This window comes from Arachis hypogaea, chromosome 5 (genome assembly GCF_003086295.3).
Source record: "Arachis hypogaea cultivar Tifrunner chromosome 5, arahy.Tifrunner.gnm2.J5K5, whole genome shotgun sequence".
NCBI classification, from domain to species: Eukaryota; Viridiplantae; Streptophyta; class Magnoliopsida; order Fabales; family Fabaceae; genus Arachis; species Arachis hypogaea.
In genome coordinates this window covers 25,096,651-25,119,903 of record NC_092040.1, presented here as the reverse complement: position 1 = coordinate 25,119,903, position 23,253 = coordinate 25,096,651, and the positions used below count along the sequence as shown (strand labels likewise).

At 32.7% G+C, this 23,253-nt stretch overlaps 1 protein-coding gene across 6 annotated transcripts; it reads left to right on the top strand.

Moving 5' to 3' along the window:
* Positions 1-11,956: 11,956 nt before the first annotated feature.
* Positions 11,957-19,085, top strand: LOC112800985 (pentatricopeptide repeat-containing protein At3g42630). Of its 6 annotated transcripts, none has more exons than XM_025843452.3 (3): positions 11,957-12,325; positions 17,533-17,692; positions 17,790-19,085. In XM_025843452.3, the coding sequence occupies exons 2-3, from the start codon at positions 17,537-17,539 to the stop codon at positions 18,900-18,902; spliced, it is 1,269 nt and encodes a 422-aa protein (XP_025699237.1). In that variant the 5' UTR covers positions 11,957-12,325; positions 17,533-17,536; the 3' UTR covers positions 18,903-19,085. The 6 variants fall into 6 exon arrangements, with proteins under 6 accessions (XP_025699237.1, XP_025699235.1, XP_072093003.1 ...); XM_025843450.3 differs by having other exon boundaries at positions 11,961-12,325; positions 17,491-17,692; XM_072236902.1 differs by having other exon boundaries at positions 11,963-12,325; positions 14,227-17,692.
* Positions 19,086-23,253: the final 4,168 nt, after the last annotated feature.

Here is a 23,253-nt window from a genome sequence, read left to right as displayed (position 1 = left end):
AACACTCATGCAGTCATTTGGGGTGTCTGGATGTTGCATGGCTTTAACAACATTCAACTTAAACTCCTCCTCATTGACTCTCAGGGTTACTTCCCCTTTTTGGACATCAATGAGGGTTCGGCCAGTTGCTAGGAAAGGTCTTCCTAGAATGAGAGTTGCACTCTTGTGCTCCTCCATTTCCAGCACCACAAAGTCAGTAGGAAAGGCGAATGGCCCAACCTTGACAATCATGTCTTCAATCACTCTTGATGGGTATTTAATGGAGCCATCAGCAAGTTGAAGACATATCCTGGTTGGTTTGATTTCTTCAGTTAAACCAAGCTTTCTGATAGTAGATGCAGGTATTAGGTTGATACTTGCCCCAAGGTCACATAAAGCTTGCTTGGTACAAGCACCCTCTAATGTGCATGGTATCATAAAAGCTCCCAGGATCTTTAAGCTTCTCAGGTAAGCTTTTCAGAATGACTGCACTGCATTCTTCAGTGAGGTAAACTTTTTCAGTTTCCCTCCAATCCTTCTTATGACTTAAGATCTCTTTCATGAACTTAGCATAAGAGGGTATTTGCTCAAGTGCTTCTGCAAACGGAATCTTTATTTCAAGAGTCCTGAGATAGTCTGCAAAGCGGGCAAATTGCTTATCCTGTTTCGCTTGGCGGAGTTTTTGAGGATAAGGCATTTTAGCTTTGTATTCCTCAACCTTAGTTGCTGCAGGTTTATTACCTACAGAAGTGGGTTGGGAAGCCTTTTTAGAGGGGTTGTCATCAGCACTTGTATGTGACTGATCCCCCACTGGCATTTGAATGCCAGAGGTGGAAGCTGGAGTGGCGTTAGACGCCACCTCCTTGTTTGTTACTGGCGTTTGAACGCCAGAACCATGTTCCCTTTAGGCGTTCAACGCCGGATTCATGCTTGTTTCTGGCGTTGAACGCCAGAAATGAGCATGGTCTGGGCGTTCAGCGCCAGCTTTATTCCTCTCTGGGCTCTGACTGTCCTCAGAGGGATTTTGAGTAACCAATTGTTCATTTCTTGGTTTCCTACTGCTTTGAAGTGAGGTATTTAATGTTTTCCCACTTCTTAATTGAACTGCTTGACATTCTTCTGCTATTTGTTTTGACAGTTGCTTTTCTGTCTGCTTTAGTTGCACTTCCATATTCCTGTTAGCCATTCTTGTTTCCTGTAATATTTCCTTGAATTCGGCTAGCTGCTGAGTTAGAAAGTCTAATTGCTGATTAAATTCATTAGCCTGATCCACCGGACTGAGTTCTGCAGTTATTGTTTTAGCTTCTTCTTTCATGGAAGATTCACTGCTTAGGTACAGATGTTGATTTCTGGCAACTGTATCAATAAGCTCTTGAGCTTCTTCAATTGTTTTTCTCATATGTATAGATCCACCAGCTGAGTGGTCTAGAGAAATCTGAGCTTTTTCTGTAAGCTCATATTAGAAGATGTCTAATTGCACCCATTCTGAAAACATTTCAGAGGGGCATTTTCTTAGCATCTCTCTGTATCTCTCCCAGGCATCATAAAGAGATTCATTATCTCCTTGTTTGAAGCCTTGGATGCTTAGCCTTAGCTGTGTCATCCGTTTTGGAGGGAAATAGTGATTCAGGAATTTTTCTGACAGCTGTTTCCATGTTTTTATGCTGTTCTTAGGCTGGTTATTTAACCACCTCTTAGCTTGATCTTTTACAGCAAATGGAAACAGTAATAATCTGTAGACATCCTGATCTACGTCCTTATCATGAACTGTGTCAGCAATTTGCAAAAATTGTGCCAGAAACTCTGTAGGTTCTTCATGTGGAAGACCAAAATACTGACAGTTTTGCTGCACCATGATAATGAGCTGAGGATTCAGCTCAAAGCTACTAACTCCAATGGAGGGTATACAAATACTACTCCCATATGAAGCAGTAGTGGGGTTAGCATATGACCCCAGAGTCCTCTTGGACTGTTCATTCCTACTTGCTTCCATGATGGAATTACAAGAGATAATTTATATGTTGATTTTTTTTATTTTATAGAAGTGGAATAAATAAAAACGGAATATATAAAAAAAATTTGAAAATATTTTATGAAATTTTTTTTTCTCGAAAATTTTGAAATTGAAATCTGAATTTTATATAAAAAATTTCGAAAATGTGGTTTTAAAATTAGTTAGAAAAGATATATATTTTTTTTTGAATTTTGAATTTTATGATGAAAGAGAAAAACACATAAAAGACACAAGACTTAAAATTTTTAGATCTAATGCTCCTTATTTTCGAAAATTTTGGAGGGAAAACACCAAGGAACACCAAACTTAAAAATTTTAAGATCAAGACACAAGAAAAATTCAAGAACACTTTGAAGACTCACAAGAACACCAAGAACAAAAGAAAGAACACCAAACTTAAAATTTTAAAAAAGACAAGATAAATTTTCGAAAATTAAAGAAAATTAATAAGAAAACACCAAACTTAGAGTTTGGCACAAGATTCAATCCAAGAAAAAGTATTTTTGAAAAAGATTTTCAAAAGTATTGGTGCTCCCTCATCAAGAATATAAACCAATATTCTAGCCAAATGGGCAGAAAAGGTAACAATTGTTCTGAATGGGTATATTCTTTTTGGAAGACTAATGCTTTGGATTAGTATAAGAAAAACAAGAAAAGACACAGAACAAGAAAAATTAAAGATCAAACAAGGAAAATAAACAAGAACAACTTGAAGATCAAGGAAGAACCAAGAACACTAACATGAAAATTTTAAAGAAAATACTAAATATGCAATTAACACCAAACTTAGAATAAGACACTAAACTCACGAAAAATTAACAATTAATTAATAAAAATAATATTTTTGAAAAGAAATTTTTGAAAAGAAACTATCCTATCAAAATTTAATGACTTTGTAACAACAAAAATAAATTATTACTAATCTAAGAAATAAAATAAGCCTTCAATTGTTCAAACTCAACAATCCCTGGCAACGGCGCCAAAAACTTGGTGCACGAATTTGTAATTCGTACAACTAACCAGCAAGTGCACTGGGTCGTCCAAGTAATACCTTACGTGAATAAGAGTCGATCCCACGGAGATTATTGGTTTGAAGCAATCAATGTTTATTTTATTAATCTTAGTCAGGAGGCCAATAAGGTTATTTGGATTTAGTTGTAAGAAGTCAAAGTATTTAAAATTGTAAGAAAAATAATAGAGAATAATAGCGTTACTTGTTGTGCAGTAATGGGGAATATGTTGGAGTTTTGGAGATGCTTTGTCCTTTGAACTTCAACTCTTCCTTGAAATCCTTCAACACACGCAAGGCTCCTTCCATGGCAAGCTCTATGTAGGGTGTCACCGTTGTCAGTGGCTACTTCCCATCCTCTCAGTGAAAACGTTCCTATGCTCTGTCACAGCACGGCTAATCATCTGTCGGTTCTCAATCAGGTTGGAATAGAATCCATTGATTCTTTTGCGTCTGTCACTAACGCCCAACTTTCAGGAGTTTGAAGTACGTCACAGTCATTCAATCCCAGAATCCTACTCGGAATACCACAGACAAGGTTTAGACTTTCTGGATTCTCATGAATGCTGCCATCAATCTGGCTTAAACCACGAAGATTCTGATTAAGGAATCTAAGAGATATTCATTCATTCTGATGTAGAACGGACGTGGTTGTCAGGCACACGTTCATGGATTGAGGAAGGTGATGAGTGTCACGGATCATCACCTCCTCCATAATTAAGCGCGAACAAACATCTTAGATAAGAACAAGCGTGTTTGAATGGAAAACAAAGGAATTGTATTAAATCATCGAGACGCTGCAGAGCTCCTCACTCCCAACAATGGAGTTTAAAGACTCATGCCGTCACAAAGTATGTAATTCAGATCTGAAAATGTCATGAGGTACAAGATAAGTCTATAAAAGTTGTTTAAATAGTAAACTAGTAACCTAGGTTTACAGAATATGAGTAAACTAAGATAATTGGTGCAGAAATCCACTTCTGGGGCCCACTTAGTGTGTGCTGGGGCTGAGACTAAAGCTATCCACGAGTAGAGGCCTTTCTTCGAGTTAAACTCCAAGTTATGACGTGTTTTGGGCGTTCAACTCCGGATCATGACGTTTTTCTGGCGTTTAACTCCAGACAGCAGCATGTACTTGGCGTTCAATGCCAAGTTACGTCGTCTATCTTCGCGCAAAGTATGGACTATTATATATTGCTGGAAAGCCCTGGATGTCTACTTTCCAACGCCGTTGAGAGCGCGCCAATTGGACTCCTGTAGCTCCAGAAAATCCATTTCGAGTGCAGGGAGGTCAGGATCCAACAGCATCAGCAGTCCTTTTTCAGCCTAACTCAGATTTTTGCTCAGCTCCCTCAATTTCAGCCAGAAAATACCTGAAATCACAGAAAAACACACAAGCTCATAGTAAAGTCCAGAAATATAATTTTTGCCTAAAAACTAATAAGATTCTCCTAAAAACTAACTAAAACATGCTAAAATCTATATGAAATTACCCCCAAAAAGCGTATAAAATATCCGCTCATCATGAATCAATGAATGAGATTGTTTCTTGGAGCCAAAGCACAAGATTAATGGCTTGGATTCTGATAAGCTGATTGAGAGAGAAAAAATGTTACTGCTGCTGTGTTTGCTACGAGGCTTAGTTCTAAGTCGAAATCCCTGATTTTTTGGGCTGATGGAAGAAAGAGAGAAAGGCTAATTTCCAGCTAGTTTATGAACCAAGGAGCTGAACCCTAGTCGTGGCTAAAGAAAGATACAAATAGGAAAATTACTTCAGTTAGAAGGTAAGGAGAGATAACCAGAGTTTGGTGAGTTGTGTTCTGAGAAGAAGTTCCCTGAAGAAGTTCCTCTACTTGGACAATGCTTTCTTTCAAAGAAGCATTCTGCCAATATTGAAGAACTAAATCAGAGGCTTGTAAATCTGGTTTATCACATAGCAAAAAGACTGTTGAAGAATCAATCTCCTTCATGTTTTACAGATTGTAATTTACTTTTCAATGTTTATATTTCTGTAATTTCTTGAGTGAAAAGGCAATATTGTGAGAACTCATGTAAAAGCCAAATGAGTGAAAAGAGGCTGAGTGATACACTTGAGAGAAAAGTCTAGAGTTATTTTGGATTTCTTTAGGTAAGTTTGTGTCTTGTATCTAGTACCAGTGAGGTACGCCTTTCTTAGTTGGGTGAGCACTAAGAGTGAAGAGTTAGGTATTAGCATAGCCAATGTCAAGTTAGGTTAGAACTTGAGTGTGAGAGGATTGTGTTAATCTTATGGAATTGGTGTATGTAATACTTTAACTTTAGTGGAAATTCCACCACTGTTATGGTGGAGACTAGACGTAGGTTGCATAGTACAAGGCAACCGAACCAAGATACATGATGATGTTAGCTTTTCTCTTCTCTGCACTATTCTATTTTCTGATATTCATGAGACAAAAATAAATTGTCTCATAAATTTCTGCTGCTGAGTTCAAACAAAATCAGAATTGAAAGTCTGCTTTAAAAGGGTTAAGTTCAGTAACTCAAAGAAAGGCACAGATTCAACCCCTTCCCGCCCTTTTCTAAGCCTACTACAACCTTCATTATCCAAACAAGAAAAATCAACTTCAGGAAGTAACAAACCAACAGCAACCACCCCACCTGCTGCTACCCCACCAGCAAGCAGTCAACTAGCAAGGAAACATCCGTCAAATCCTATGCAAGGTGCAACACAGGGGACTGTTACAAGGATTGAAAATTTCAAGAAGTTTGTGCCCAACCCTGGATTTAGACCACCCAGATACGAAAAATGAAGACTAGGATTATTATGTTTAGGATCATATTATTTTGATGAAAATGTATGCTTTCTTAATTAGGATCCTAGTGTTGGGGATTTTAGTGTTCAAAACTTATAAGGTCAATACGTTAAGAACTTTGATATACTTGTTGACCATTGTTCTGGCTCTATAATGCCTATTTTGGGTGTGTTTTCTACATTATGAATATGGATTATGACTTTCTTGAATTGAGCTGTGTCAAATTTTTTGTTCTATTTTGGTCTCTAATATGCAATTAAGATTAATTCCATTAGATGAATCCATTAGTAGTGCACGAACAAAAATATGCATATAATATATTGTTTATTCAATTTCCAAATTATTGTTGCACAGTAATGTCAAACAGTTTAATCTGCATTTCTTTCAAATAAAAGGACAGGTACAAGTACATGAACAACATATGCATATCACATGTTACTTGTTTTTTGCTAGATACAATTGACCCTGTTGTCTATCCAACTTTAAGAGAAGCAAAACTACTGTAATCAGCAGCAGCATACATGCAAACAGGAAAATCTTTCCCATTTTTAGAATCCTAACTTCAGACTCTAATCTTTCAAGTTTCTAAGCAATCTTCATCTTCCATTCTTCATTGTCATTTGAAGAGCTTGTTCTACCATCACATGTTACCACATCTTCTTCTAGAATTTTATTTACCCACAGAAATAACCCACACCACCTCTTACCTACAATCTGCACCCAAAAAAGTGAATCAACCAAGTTTATATCCAGAATTACAGCAAACAACAACAACAACCACTTACATTGTGGTTTGGGCATCCCAGAAACGGTCTCCCTGGATTAGAATCCATCACAGACCATCACAACACTGGTCTCGACCCGCACCCACACCATTCTGGCAAATACAAATCTCTGTTTCTATTCATTCTCCTCATGATGCTTCTAAATGATCGTGGGTTGTTATAACAACTTTTCAAATTATGCGCTCCTTATCCAAATAAAATACTTATCTAAATCTATCCAAGTTGTTATAACAACTTTTCAAATTATGCGCTCCTTCTCTTTCTCCTTCTCCATTTCTTTCTCCTTCTCCTTCTCCTCCTCCTTGTATTTCTTCTTCTTCCAATGAAGTACTAGCAGACTTCTTCTTCTTCTTTTTCCTTTCCTTCTTTTTCTCATCTTTTTTTTCCTCCTCCTCCTTCTTTATTGTTATCACTAATAACACTAACATTTTGCAAACGTCTTTATTAGTTCTGGTTTTCTCTACTGTCATCATTAAATAATTTTGGTTCATTTCTTAATTTATTTCGGCTCATTTATAGTTAATTGTCGGTTTATTCACTTGATGCTGCTGATAAGTATTGACCAAATTTTGTATTCACAAGTGAACTGAAATTAACACATAAATGAACCGAAATTAATTCACAAATGAACCAAAATAAACTAAAAATAAAATGAAATTATTTAATGATGGCACAAAAAAAAATCAGAACCAATAAAGATGTTAGTAAAATATTGGTGTTGTTGGTGATGACGATAACGAAAGAGGAAAAGAAGGAGAAAATGAGGAGGAGGAGAAGTAGAAAAAGAATCTGTGTGCGAGACAAAAAAAAAAAAGAAGCATGGAGGAAGAGAAGAAGAAAAAACATATGTAACGACACTCTTTTAATGAAAGTGATTTTTTTTGTGTTGAACTTATTTAAATAAATTTGGATAAAAAAATACTTAAATGTGTAACAATTCTAATTCAAAAAACATATAATGAGCAATGGTTATTGTTTTTTTTTTTAAATAACAACTACATCTTACTATAGATATTTATTTTATATTACTTCATACATGGTAATTAATTCAAACGTGAAACGTTCTATAACATATTAAAATTTTTTTGGTAAGATAATTTTTTAATCATACATGATTTCATCTTATCTTACCATGTTTTTGGTATGGCATTTTAATTTATGAAAGTTTCTAAAAAAGAAGGTAGATCATATCACTCTTGGCTTATTCGTGTATCAAAAATTTAATCCATTAACATCTTAAATTTCTTAATCAAACTTAATTAACCTTCTTCCTTTAACAGAAAATAGGATACATCTGGCTCTATAACAATTGTTTCCTCAAATCCGTTGCTGTAGTTAAAGATTATTTTCATGCGTCTAAATTAAAGCGGACACATAGTGTTAACTTCACATGTGACTTCCGCAATAAGCATTACATACTGACTCTTATTTTTTTTATTCTTTTCTCTTCTAATGTGTAGATTTGTTTCTTTTTATTCATTTTTATTTTATTTTTAATTTTATTTTTTATGTATTATATATGTTAATGAGTAAGTTAATTATAGAAAATAGAATACATTTGGTTTTGTAACAGTTGTTTTCTCAAATCTATTGTCATAGTTAAAGATTACTTCCATGCATTCAAATCAAAATCGATCACGTAATGTTAACTTCACATGTTGACTTTCACAGCAAGCATCATAAACTGACCCTTAATTTTTTTGTTTTTTTTAATGTGTAGATTTGTTTCTTTTCTATTCATTTTTATTTTATTTTTGATTTTATTTTTAATTTATTTTTTTCATGTATTATATATATTAGTAAGTAAGTTAATTATAGTTTGATTAAGTATGCATAAAGTGTTGTATATATATTGGTTGAATAACGTTACTGAAGTAGAATATATTCATTTTTATAATTTATAATTTTATTTTGATATTCATTTTTGCACTTCATAATTTTATTTCTCTTTTTTTTTCCCTCTCTCCTTTCTTCAAATTTCTGGACACAAATCCTAATAATATACGTATGTAAAATTTTGTTTTGTTGTTTAAATTTGCATTGGATTATGAAAATGAAATTATACATTAGTTTTGATTATGTAATTTTTTTTTTCTTTTACTGGAAATAAGAATCATATTGATGGAAGAAGACGAAGGAATAGATATAAAGTTAATGATTTTTTTATATATTAAGGGTAAATTAAATTTTTTAAAATAATGTGTATTCTGTCTATTATAATTGCTAAATACAATTCTTTTTAATCGTGTTTTTATGTTTATTTGGATGCCATTATTTTGATAAAAAAACTTTTTAAATTTTTTTATTTTTTAGCGTGTTTGACAAATTTCTAATAGTAAAAATAAAAACACTAGAAAAGTAAAAAAATATCTTTTTTCAAAAGTTACGATTTACATTTTTTTAAAAGATTTTTTTTCTTAGAAAAAGATGGTTTTTATGTAATAAATAAACAAAAAAAAATACTTTTATATTTATACCCCAACATAATTGATATATAAAAAGATCTTTTTACATGAATTATTCAAGCATAAAATTATTTTTATTTTTTTATAAGATCTTTAAATAAAATAACTCAAAAAAAAGATATTTTCTTAAAAATTCGTCCAAACAAGTCCTTTGTATATGTATGCTTGTCTTAGTATTCATATCTTTGTGTTGTTTCTCGGTCTTTATATGAGAACAGGACAAGACAAGACATTGATGGACAGAGACACAAAATTTTGTATTCTTGTATTCTATTTGGTTATAAATTAGAATAAATTATGAAAATCTAATTTATTCTCATTTTTTTTCATTCAAAAAATTTGAGATGAAAAATATAATAATAAAAATATATAATTATAAAAAATTAACAAAAATAATAAAAAATAAAAAATAAGTTGTGTCTCTTGTTAGTGTCTCTGTATCCTTCCTGTAAGGATAGACACAAAATACACTAATTCAGTGTCTCTAGACACACTGTTTCTGTCCATGTTTCTTCTGTTCATGTCTCTTCTGCCAAACATAATTTTATATTTCTGTGTCCATGTCTCAGTGTTTTTGTCTCTGTAAACAAACAGCAGCCTATAAGACATGAACCAAATGGAACCTTAGTCACTCTACCGCTGTCATGTCACTGATTCCTCACCTCACTAATGCACACTTTGCATCACTTACTACACCTTAATATTAACAATAACCACACTTCTTCACTCCACTACAACTCCTCATTGCCAACACTACGCCGCTGCACCACTTTCGGCGACTCTTTGAATCTCTTTCACTTTCTCGTATTTTAATTTTCTCTTCAATTTGATTTCTCTTTTTTTTATTATTGTTTTAAGTGGATTAGAGTTAGATGCGTGTATAAAAATGTATACAAGTAACACACAGATATAGGCGTACACATGCACACATAAAGAACACTTAAAGATCTCGAGTTAGTATAAAAATCAATAAAATCTGACTCTTTAGAATCATCTTCTATCGAGGACACACATAAAAAGAAGAAAAAGATGGTTAAGTCCAACTCTCCTTCATTTTGATCAATTTGCTTATCAATGAGACACAATAAGTCCACATCCTATACTCTCTATCTGTCCCCTATTATTAACGCTGCAATATTTTCACTCAATTTATCAACATTCTAAAATCATAACTTTTACAAAATTTATTTAACCTCAATTCTTGAAAGTTGAAAAGCATAAAACTAAACTCTTCAATTTTTCTAGCACCACAAATCTCATCTCAAACCAAACTTTTAAAGGTAAATTATGACCCACCAAAATCTATAGAAATTCTACCGTACATACACTCTACTTCTCCATTCTTCTCTTAACCTATTTCAATCCATATCTCTACCTATTTAATTCCAACATTCTTTACTCAATTTATTTTTAAATTTCAAATCCTCTAATCCTTTCCACTTCCATACACCCCTTTTAATTTCACATTTTAAAAATTAAAATTTACACTTTTTAGACTTCATTCTATGCCAAAATAAATGAATAACAAGTTTTGTATATTAAGAAAAACAAAAATAACAACGAACTTTACGCTTCGTAAAACAAAAACTTGTATTTTATTAAGCCCATGAGTCCATGACTCCACTTCAACACTTGTCTCTCTCACCCTTCACATTTTCTCCCTAATCTCTTTACTCCATCTTCCATTTCATTCTCATTCTTCTTAGTTTGTATTCTCCTCCTCCTTCGTGTGAGTGTGTTTCACTCTTAGAGCTGCTGTCTCTGCTTAAAGTATGATAAATTGATAATAATAATACTTATTATTTGTTAGGTTGAATTATTGAACCTTAGAATTACATGGTATAAACCATGATTTTGAAAATCGGATCGAACCTATCGGTCGGATTGGTCTGATTTTGAACAAAGTTTTTCTATGATTTGGCTCAACTTAAAAAACCGATAAATATAAAATACATGGTATAAACCATGATTTTGAAAATCGGATCGAACCTATCGGTCGGATTGGTCTGATTTTGAACAAAGTTTTTCTATGATTTGGCTCGACTTAAAAAACCGATAAATATAAAACCGTTTCGAAATTGTTGAATTGGATGAAAATCAATCGGTCCAACCGAATTGAGACCCGCCCGGTTTTCACTCAGCTGCCTCAAACAGTATCGTTTTGGGATTAAAAAAAAAAAACAGGAATTGAAGCCTAGAGCAACTCCAATGCTAAGAAATAGAGTTCCTCTTTTGACATATGGGAACTCAATTACCATTGGAGTGAAAAGGGAAAGAGGGCTCTTCACGGGGATCAAGGTTGAGAGTCCCTCTAAGCAGGGACTTGCAACAACCAATAAAATCATGCCATGTGGTAAGTTAATAAAAAAAATAAAAAATATATTAAATATATATTAAATACTTATATATCTATTTAATTAATTATTTATATTAATTATTTAATAATTAGTTATATTAAATTATAATTAATATAAATAATTATGTTAAATCAATATCAAATATTATTTATATTGTTATATTAAATCATAATTAATTAAATTTATTTTACATAAAAAATAAATTTAATTTTTATATATTATAAAATAATTTTTAGTTGAATTATTTATTTTTATTTATAAAATTTAAAATACTAATCAAATTTAAGTTATTTATTTTAATATTTTATAATATGAAATTATTTTGAATTTATAAATTTAAATAATATTATTAAAAAATAATAATTATTATATTAATTTTAATTACTTAATTAATTAATTAATTAGGTGGGACCACAATAGGAATTAAAGTTAGTTTCTTCTAATGGAGAAGAGAGAGATTCATTGAGTTCCTATTTATTGGTTATGACGCAAAATCTGATGTGGAGTCACCTTTTATGACAAGTGGACCATAAATAGGGACTGAGATGAGTTCCCTACTGGAGATGGTCTTACACTCGTAGAGTGTCACGAGCCATCATCCATTCATCCCTTCATCTTTCTAAAAGACATTGCTCTTCGCCTCTTCCCTGTTCCCTCTCTGAGAAAGGAAAGAGGAGACAAACCCTAGCATTCACCGCCGCTGCCGCTCTTCTCACCGCCGTCATCCCACCATCGTTTAGTCGTCCTCCACCGTCCCCTCTGCTGTGTTCTCCAACGCCTCTGCTCATTCGCCAACTTCTTCGTGTCGCATCGCCAGCTCCAGTTCGGAAGTTCGTCGCCCATCGTCCGTGGTTGTCCGTCGTACATCGCCGCCGGCGTTCTTGCTCCCTCTCCCTCATACTCTGCTCACTTCTCAGACCGAAGGTAATCTATGTTTTCTTGATTTTATTTTTGTTTTTTATTTCTTTCTTATCCCTGTTTTCTCTGTCTTCTTGCTTAGTTTATTGAGATTCATACTCTGCTCACTGCTCATTCGGTAATGGCTATTTTCTTTCTTATTTTTTTTTAATTGTTCAGATTCAGAGAGGTTCCTCTTCTTTGCTTGCTTGGATCAGTATGGTTTAGGATATTCATTTTCCCGAATGATTTGAAGCAGAATTTAAGTGGACCAATTTAATCTTGCTTGTTTTTTGAGATAATTTAATCTCCTTTGTTAACCTAATTTAATTTTGCTCGCAGTAAACCCCAATTATTCAAGCAGCTTTTTTGTATGAGTGCTAAAATTATGATAGAAATAGCTGTCAACAGCTTTTTTTTTTTTAATCTTGCATTTGGGCAGTATATTTGTTTGCAGTTTCCTTTTGCATCTTATTGAATGCATTGCTTACTGAATCTAATCAGAAGCTATGATGATGAATTTTGTAGCATTGGTAGGATACACGGTAGGATACTTTTAAAGATTTTGATTAATAGTAGAGTTCTCTTCCAATTATAGCTTGCAAATTCTTACTAGGTTTTGTCCAGGGCCTTCAATTCAATTTAGTTTAGAGTTATTTGTTATAAAAGAAGTCACATGTGAAATTCTTTTTTCTTTACTTTTCTTTTTCTTTACTTATCTTGTTTCAATGTATGCTAACAGCTCATGAATTAGTCTCTTAAGTTGGAAACTCTGATTTCTGTACAGTCAGTTCCTACATGCTTTTAACTACAATATATAATTGGGATTCATTTCTACAAGTTTCTTGATATAAGTTTTCTTTAGCCTCTGTGCTAACTAGAAGAATGTAGTTCCATGATAGCGTATGGTCTTTAATGTTTGCTACTTTCTTGTATCTAGCTTTATTGTTGAGAGAATTTAATATGTTGCAGATTTACTAAGATCATATGACTTTAGTTGATGTAATGCTTTAAATTTGGGTGATATTTTAAAGTTTATATTAGATTATAATTATGTTTTAGTGTGTTTATTTATATTTTATTTATTATTTTATTATAAAACGGTTATTGCGGTTGAACTATGGTTGAACCAGTAAACTAGTGAATCAGTAACTAAAGCGGTTCGATGACCGGTCCGTTTTTCAGAACTTTGGTGTAAACATTTGAGATTTATGATAATTCTTCCTTTTCCTTTTTCTTGCATGAATCGAACATATAGTTGAGGCATTAGTCACACCAATTAAATAGTTGATTTCATTCTGGGTTCCATTTTTTTTTCTCCTTTCAGCTTTGACATTTTTTTTGGTTCCCTTCATTGTTTCACTTGCTTTGGTTACTATAGCACGGTAGGTGTGAATAGTAAACTCGAGAGTTAACTCTCTAGAGTCTTGGTTGGCAACCATGCACTACTAGTTTGGCTTATTCCTTTTTCTTTTCCTTTTCTTTCTTCTTCTCTAGTTTGCTGAAAGTAATGAGTTTCCATTTCATGTTTTGTCAGTTACACAGTTTAGAAATTAAATTATGTTTAGTAGTTAACAATGTCTTGGTTGCTGAATGAACTTGCTGTAGGAGAACAGTGGACATTATGCAACCATGTTGTTCTGTGGGGTGTTTAGGATTGATAAGATCTGCAAACAGAAACTGTTGTCTATAAAAAACAATGAGAAATGTTATAGGGTTAGCAAAATTTATTGTTTTTGGTTATTATTTTTAGCGCTGCGATAGAATTTACCTTTAAGTTTTAGATGCACTTTTTTGTCGCATATAAAACCAGATGCACTCCGCCATTTTGACCAACCTGCTTGGATCCTATAATTTACATCCTGTTCAATCTCTCCATTATCCTGTATGATGCACCCAAGATACTTACAATTTTTAACTTTTTGTAGGATGTTTTCTCCAATCTTCACCTCTATATTGGGGTTTCCCATGTATTCCGTCTTGCTACGGCTTATGCGCAGACCATACACTTTTAAAGCTTCTCTCCATAACTCCAACTTCTTATTTAGGTCTTCCCTTGACTCTCCCATAATGACGATATCATCGGCAAAAAGTATGCACCATGGCACAGGCTCTTGAATGTGCTCTGTGAGTACTTCCAAGACTAATGTGAAAAGGTATGGACTTAAGGATGATCCCTGGTGCAATCTTATACCAATAGAGAATTTCTCTGTCACACCACCTTGAATCTTCACACTAGTTGTGGCCCCATCATACGTCTTTAATTGCCCGAATATATGCGATTCTTATTCTCCTCTTTTCTAAAACCTTCCATAAGATCTCTCTTGGTACCCTATCATACGCTTTTTCCAAATCAATAAACACCATATGTAAATCACTTTTATTACTACGATACCTCTCCATCATCCTTCTTAATAGGTATATCGTTTTAGTGGTAGATCTGTCTGGCATAAATCCAAATTGGTTCTCTGTTACTTGTGTCTCTTTTTTCAACCTTCGTTCTATCACTCTTTTCCATAACTTCATAGTATGACTCATAAGCTTAATCCCTCTATAGTTTTCGCAACTTTGTATATCCTCTATATTCTTGTAGATAGGTACCAAGATGCTCTTTCTCAATTCATCAGACATCTTTTTTGACCTTAAAATCTCATTAAAAAGTTTGGTTAACCAGTTGATGCCTTTTTCTCCAAGACCCTTCCAAACCTCAATCGGGATATTATCAAGTCCTACTGCCCTGTCATTTTTCACTATGCTGTATGGTACGGAGTGTTGGGCGGCTAAAGGGGAGCACGAACATAAGCTGAGTGTGGCAGAGATGAAGATGTTGAGATGGATGAGTGGTCATACGCGATTGGATAAAATAAGGAATGAAGATATAAGAGAGAGAGTTGGACTAGCACCCATTGTGGAAAAGATGGTTGAATCGCGTCTCAGGTGGTTTGGACATGTGAGAAGAAGACTGATAGAACATCCAGTCAGGAGGGTAGATGAGATGGAAGATGGACAAAGGGCGAAAGGCAGAGGAAGACCTAAGAAAACTATCCATGAGGTGGTCAAACGAGATCTACATGTAAACGGTCTCTCTGTAGACATGATACATGACAGAGCACAATGGCGTCATATTATTTTTAGTTATCAGTCTAATTTTTTACTTTCATATTTTGCATCTTAAAAATTGTTAACTTAAAGTAACTAAATACTAGCTTTTTTACCTTCATATTTTCTGTAACTGCGTACAATAATAAATCCATCTCCAACCAAGAGATCGAGCTAAAAACTTCTTTCGAGGAATGAGCAAAACCTGGTCATTTCTCAAGAGAACAATAACTAAGGGACCCAAGGATTTGGAACCTACATGCTGATACTCATGATTTCGATAGCTATACCAGTGATTTAGAGAAGATTTTCCAAATGTGTTTTGTGGAACTCTAAGATAGCGTGAGTCTGTGTTACATGGTTGGAAAAGGATGACGGAATTATAAAATGACAAAATAAAAAATTAATTATCAAATTTGTAACTTCTATGATGTGTCATTTTATTTGTTCACCTTACTAATTTGATCTATTTGATTAGTGTTTGTAGAGAATGGAGAAGAAAAAGGATTAGAATATAGGTTAGACTTGTAAGGCAGTTAGTTAGTTTGAGTTTGACCTATAGCTTGTTATAAACTTATTTTCAAGCACTACGTCTAGTCTGTTGTTGAATTTGACCTGGGCTAAAATTTAAAAGGTCTCACAATTAGGGGTGGCAAACGGGCTGAAGTCCGTCAAGCCGGCTCGCTTAACTCACGAAAAAAGGCTGGCCAGGCTAGAGTTTTGAAAAATCCACCTAACCTGCACTGCCTAACCCACGGGCTTTGGTAGGCTTCGGTGGGGTGGGGCGGGCTAGTCCAGTGGGCCCACCATTATGTTTTTGCTTTAAGGCCTAAAACGAAAACTATCTAAATCCATAAACCCAACTACCCAGCTCGGAACAAATAATCCTATCCATAAATACAATTCACTCCCATTAGGCTCCCCTCTTACCCATCTCACCCCTAACCCTACTCACAAGCTCATAATTCACAAGTTTGATTTGGAATGTTTGTATTTTACTCAAGTTCTAACTTGGATAATGTTTGATTGATTAGAGATTTGGATAATGTTTAATTCGATGCTTTGGACAATGCTTATTTTGATTTGTACAATGCTTGTTTGATTATTTTGTTCAAGAAATTGAGAATTATATGAATTTAGAAATCATAGGTTTATTAAAATGTTTGTGAATTGACTTTTTATGCCAATGTTTAATGGCTTAGTAATTTTTTTCGGAAAAAAAAAAAAAGCGAAGTGAGAGAATAAACGAGCTTAGCCCGCCGGCCTGCAAATCCGTTGTTAGGCAGGGAGGGGTAGAGATTTGGGAGTGCCTCGCTAGGCGGGGTGGAGTTGGCGGGCTTTTGGTGGGGTAGGCTAGCTTGCTTGCCACCCCTAGATACCATTATATTGATAGAAAAAGATCTTTTTTCAATGAAAAAAAAAAGATTTATTTTTTTATTTTTTAGCCTGTTTGACAAATTTTTAATAGTAAAAATAAAAGTAATAAAAAAAATAAAAAATATAATTTTTGAGAAATTACAATTTATATTTTTAAAAAAGATTTTTTTAAAAAAAAGATGGTTTTCACCAAGGTTCTAAAACCGGACCGGTCATTGAACTATTCTAGTTACTGGTTTATTGGTCCAACCGGTGCAACCGTGGTTCAACTGAAAGAATCGTTTTATAGTAAAATAGTAACTAAAATATATATAAAAGTTTTAACAAAAATTTCAGCATAATTTCAAATTTTTATAAAGGTTAACCAGTGAAGTAAGTCAACTAAATCAGTACAGTTTTATACAACAATAATTAACCCCATTTTCCTTTTCCAAAATCCATGGGTTATCAATAGTTTTTATCATAAATACCTCATTTTGTAAACATGCCTTCTGTTTCAGTTCTTCGATGAATATATATGACGAAGAATGTGTTATAAAAATAACTGAATGAAATAATATAAAGCATAAAATCCTCAATGAACTATGTATAAACCAAATTTGCCAATACTTCATTTTGTGCTAATGCTATAACTATTTGCATTTCAACATGTTTCTGTTACACAATATATGAATTTTTTGGAGTTATCCAGTGTTAAATAGGATAATTTTATACAGGGTTACTCTTTCTCTGTTCTCACAATTTCACTATCAGATCAGCCCTATGCTTCTTCCTCATGATCCTTCATCTCATGTCTCTTTCTCTCATTGGTCCATGGCTGCTGGTTCACTTTCTTGGAATGTATCAGCCTTCTTCTGTTGCCACCAATCATCTGTCACTGTGGTCGCAAAAGAACAGCGAATTGGGATCCGCAAATTGGTATGTGCCACGCAAAGAGATGGGCCATAACTATGTAAAGACTAAAGAACTACCCTTTATGCCAATTGACATTTTTCCTCTCATGTTATTTGAACAGGTAATCTTGCGGTGTAAAGGCCTGGACGGCTATCGAGACCGTTCTTCCTTTGCAAAAAAATCTGACATTGTTTTTCATGATATGAATGTTGATGATTGCCTGCCCAAAATGTCTACTTTGTCTGCAGAGATGTTATACTATGCAGAGAGTGGCTTCATTCCTCAAGCGCACACTATATGGGAGCAACTTGTTAACAGTTCTTTTGTACCATCAATTAAATTCATCTCGAAATTGTTTGATGGTTATGAAAAGCACAGGAATTTCAATGGCGTGCTTGAGATTCTACATTATGTCAGTTGGAGAAATTTTGGCATATTACCTCATGTTTACTCTTTGGCTATCTCATGCTTTGGAAGAGGAGGACAGCTTGAGTTGATGGAAGAAACTGTAAAGGAAATGGTTTCGAGGGGTTTCCGTATTGGTTCCAAGACTGGTAATGCTTTCCTTTTGTATTACTGTATTTTTGGTTCTTTGAAAGAGATGGAGAATGCATATGCACGCGTTAAGAGATCTGGATTTATGATAAACGAGGAAGCAATCAGGGCCATGGCCTCTGCATATATAAGGGAGAGAAAATTCTATCATTTGGGTGAGTTCCTAAGAGATGTGGGTCTAGGCAGGAAAAATGTGGGGAACCTTTTATGGAATCTTATGCTACTTTCTTATGCTGCCAATTTTAAAATGAAAAGCTTGCAGCGAGAATTTCTCAGAATGGTGGAAGCTGGATTCCGGCCCGACGTTACAACCTTTAATATTCGTGCTCTGGCCTTTTCAAGGATGTCTTTGTTCTGGGACCTTCACCTCAGCATCGAACATATGGTAGATGCGAAAGTGATCCCTGATCTGGTGATATATGGCTGTGTAGTTGATGCATACTTGGATAAAAAGCTTGGAAAAAACCTGTACTTTGCTTTAAACAAGTTGAACTTGGATCATTCTCCGCAATTATTAACTGATCCACTTGTGTTTGAGGCTTTTGGTAAAGGGGACTTTCATACGAGTGCAGAAGCATTTTTGGAGTTCAAGACGCACAGACAGTGGACTTACAGGGTTCTAGTACAAAAATATCTTAAAAGATATTACCGGAGAGACCAGATATTTTGGAACTACTAATTAATTGGCAGATGTTTTATACTGTACAATGTCTGGCTAGGATGTTAGTTAGAATAACAAGCTGAGTTGCAGGCTTGCAGTTTCTGCAACAAATCGACTTACTTCTCTGTGTTCTTATGACAAGAGCTAAGTCTTACTTGTAAATAACATGTAGTTAACTTGAAATAAGCTTTCACTGATCAAGGATTCACTTGAGTCGATGTTTAGTTAAAACAATATTTGATAGTATAATTGAGGGCATGATAACATTAAATTATTTTTACAAACGTTAGGGATACAAATATAACGATTTAAACGATAGAAACACAATAGCATTTATTCCAAATGATGGTAACAAAAACGATATTTTACTCTTTTATTTATCCGGGAAATGAATGCATTCTTTTGGATGTGTCTAACGGCTGAACAACACATGATGAGCCGAAAGATCTTTTCTTCTACCAACAAAGCGTAATGGTTAACATCTTAACAACACTTCAACTTTAATTTACGAAGATCAAATGGAAGACAAAAATACTCTATTAATGCTGTTTCTGGATAGTGAATTCTACCTTCTAAGCAATGCAACGCAACATATGAGAAAATGCTTTCTATTAATTAGCCTACTAGGCCTTTCTGCGAATTAGTGGCATGTATGGATCCATATTCAGTTCCGAAATCATGGGGTTGAAGTTGGTAAATACATTGGATGAGGTATGACCGATTTAATGCTATTTGTATCCAAAAGCTGGTTAGATCCTATCTTCTTTTTGGAATTTAAATCATCTAAAGTGAGTAGATTGGTAAAGTGATATAATGAGGGATTAATTATCATTAAATTAATAACTTCTATTATGTGTGAGCTCTTTTATTTTAATTTAAAAAGGATTAAGCTCTTACTTTTTCACATTACTAACTTATTCACTTTAGAGGGTCTTGACCCTATTTTTTAGGTTTACAAATAACATTTTTCTTTTTATTTGAACTTGTTTGGGTGAGTTTCTAAGAAAAAATATTTTTTTGAGTTATCTTTTTTTAAAAGATCTTATGGAAAAGTAAAAGTAATTTTATATTTGAATATCTCATCCAAAAAAATCTTTTTATCTATCAATTATGTTTGGGTATAACAATATAAAAGTACTTTTTTGTTTATTTATTACATGAAAAACATCTTTTTTTTTAAGAAAAAAAAATCTTTTAAAAAAAGATGTAAATTACAGTTTCTCAAAAAAGATGTTTTTATTTTTTATTTTTCTAGTGCTTTTACTTTTACTACTAGAAATTTGCCAAACACACTAAAAATAAAAAAGATTTTTTTCATTGAAAAAAGATTTTCTTTTATCAAAATAATGACACCCAAACAAGTACTTATCTTTTACTATTCTCTTTATTATCTTTTCTCGAAATTTGATATCTAATACCTATTTTGGATTCATATACCATTGTTGAATGGCTGTAGTGGAAAGAAGATAAAAAATAAAAGAGGAAAAAAAAATAAATTAACAACATCAGTAAATTTTGAACGGTCAAAAGGATGTAGAAGACTTCAATTATGTTCTTGCCAAATATATCCATAGTAGAAGGAAAAAGGGAAGATCAATTTGTGTTTATTGTTTAGTTTTCTCCTGTTGGAACTTCCTTCTGTGAGGAATTTTGTGATGGATTTATAGATTTTTAAAGAAAAAGTATAAAATAATTAAGTAATTCTTTGAGAAAATTTTATATTGATTTACAAGTTTCTTAAAGAAAAAGTATTAAGTAAGTCCTCGAAGAATTGCAATGTTAGACATATATAATTCATCTTTTTGTCCGAAATCTATAAATTCATCATTGCAATTCCTCAAGAACTTTTTTTCTTATGAGATCTATAAGTCTTATAAAAAATTTTTAAGGACGCATTTGTTATTTTTTTTTTCTTAGGGGCTTATAAGTCATAAGATCATTTTAGAATCCTTGGGGCACTTGCTTGTTTTGTTAATCTAAATAATACCTCTATACATACATGATCAACGCTGCATTATTGAAATGAAAAATTAAATGGTGATCAAGTTGTTAAATCATAGTTAATTATAAAAATATTTGATCATATAGTGTTTAAAATATGCCAAAGAGAAGTCTCCTCTATTCCAAAGCATAATAGGATATCAAATCTTGGTCAAATTAATTTACTTATTATTATATATTATAATTATTTAGAGTTGAATGTGAAGCAATCTGTACTTTATTATATGTTTAGTTCTGCTTCCTTATTAACTCGTACATATAACTGTAGTGTACAATGTCATTATTTGAATATAAAGTGTGTTTTACCGAGACATGTTTAATAAGATTGAGCTATGCTGCATGGCGCATGCTATTGTGATGTAGAAAAAATATACGAAAGACAAAGTTACCCAATCGTTATAGCTATCCACGATGTGTCACTTATGATAATCAGAAGCAATAGTAATTTTCCATCCCATTGATTGTTTTTGGAGATAAGGATCAATTGGTTTTATGATTTTCATCACTTGATAATAATTTTGGATTCTTTAATTTGAACATACTTAGGTTGGTTCTTGAGTTTTGTAATTGTTAATTAAGTTGATTTGCCTATCACCAATTTAGTTAATTACTTATGTGTCTGGTTAACAAAACGGTAATACAAAAGAAACAAAAAAACACAGTGAGAATATATCTTATTTAATATTTATTAATTATTGTAATAATTGATAAATATTAAATAAAACAAGTTTTTGACTATTTTTGATTAATTTTTTTTTGTTATTAAATATTCCATTAACAAAATATATTTGTGTATAGTTAACTGTCACGATAAAAGTTTAATAGCTCACATAACACTAAAGGTGTTAAATTCAATTTGATACTTACTTTTATCGTTTATCGTTTAATGAACTGAAATTTATAGATAGGATGAGACAAAAGCAAGTCTCATTTAGTGTAATTTCAGCTAAATAGACCAAATTGAGCTTTTATCTCATTGTTTTTGGTAAAAAAATTGTAATTAATTTTCAAATTGAAGGCCACACCATAAATCAAATAATAAGTATATGTCAAGACAGTACAATAGTTTAATGTCCATAAATATTTTTTTTAATAAAAATTCATATGCAGCTGATCCAAAGTACAATATCTGTTTATATGTCTTGTTAATATTTTACCTCCAAAATACAATTGATTCACATTGATTTTGCACGAAAATATTGGGTAACAAAAAAATTTTAACTAAAATCAGTCGAAATTTATTTTATTTAGTATTAATTAATTACGGTAATAATTAATAAATACTAAATAAGATAAGTTTTTTATTATTTTTTTGTTTCCATAATATTATCGATTTTGTCATACCTATAATGAAATGGATTTTCCAGTGCACAAGATAACTGGAATTTAGAACAGAACCATGGAAGCGAATCCAAGAAACAAACATGCCGTAATGAATCCCCTACCAGTCACAACACCATTTTGTCACTCCACCTTCCATTGTTGCGACGCACCAATATAAGGGAACATAACCGATTCGCTGTCATTGGTGGAGTGTGAAGCCCGAGAAGATGCCCAATTTGGTGCATCACAACACTCTCTAAGTCAAGTGATTATGTATTATTGAATTGTATTCAAGCGGTGTAAAATGATATAATATAAAAAGATATTTATAAATGTTAAGAAAATCGTAAGATATAATATTTTATAATAAATATTCAAATATACTAAATAATTTTAATAAATGATAATTAATTCTAATATATTGTGTAGTCTTAACATTTGGAAGCACCCATGTTTTAGAGTTGTCCATTACCATGATCCCAAAACTGGAGCCTTCATAAAGTGCTGTCCCAAACTCGTTTCCGATCGTCTCGTTGTTAGAAAGGTCCATGAACACAATCTTTGATGTTGGCATCTTTGAATATTGTCTCTGTGAAGTTCAAAATCCCTATAGCATCTAACTATCGCTGGAATGAATCTTTGAACACATTGGCAATTTCGGGTTGTATATTGTACTTTAAAGGTGTTTGCTACGGTACGATAATAAATTTATATGTACCGATATAATAAAATATGGACAAATTAAAACAAGACATGTGAATTATATTTTCCATATCAATAATTAATTTTTCTTTTTTTAAATACAAATTATATCAATGCTTTTATTAAATCACCCTTATACTTTAATAAAAATAAAAATAAATTTTATTTAATTTTAATGAAAAGACTTAAATATCCTTTTCTTTTTCTATTAGACAAAAATCACCCTAATCTTTTAAATTTAATCAAAATTCAATTAACTTTACTTTATAATTTTATATTTGAATCAATTTAAAAATCAAAACCAAAATACATTTCATTATTCATATACACTACAAATTTACTT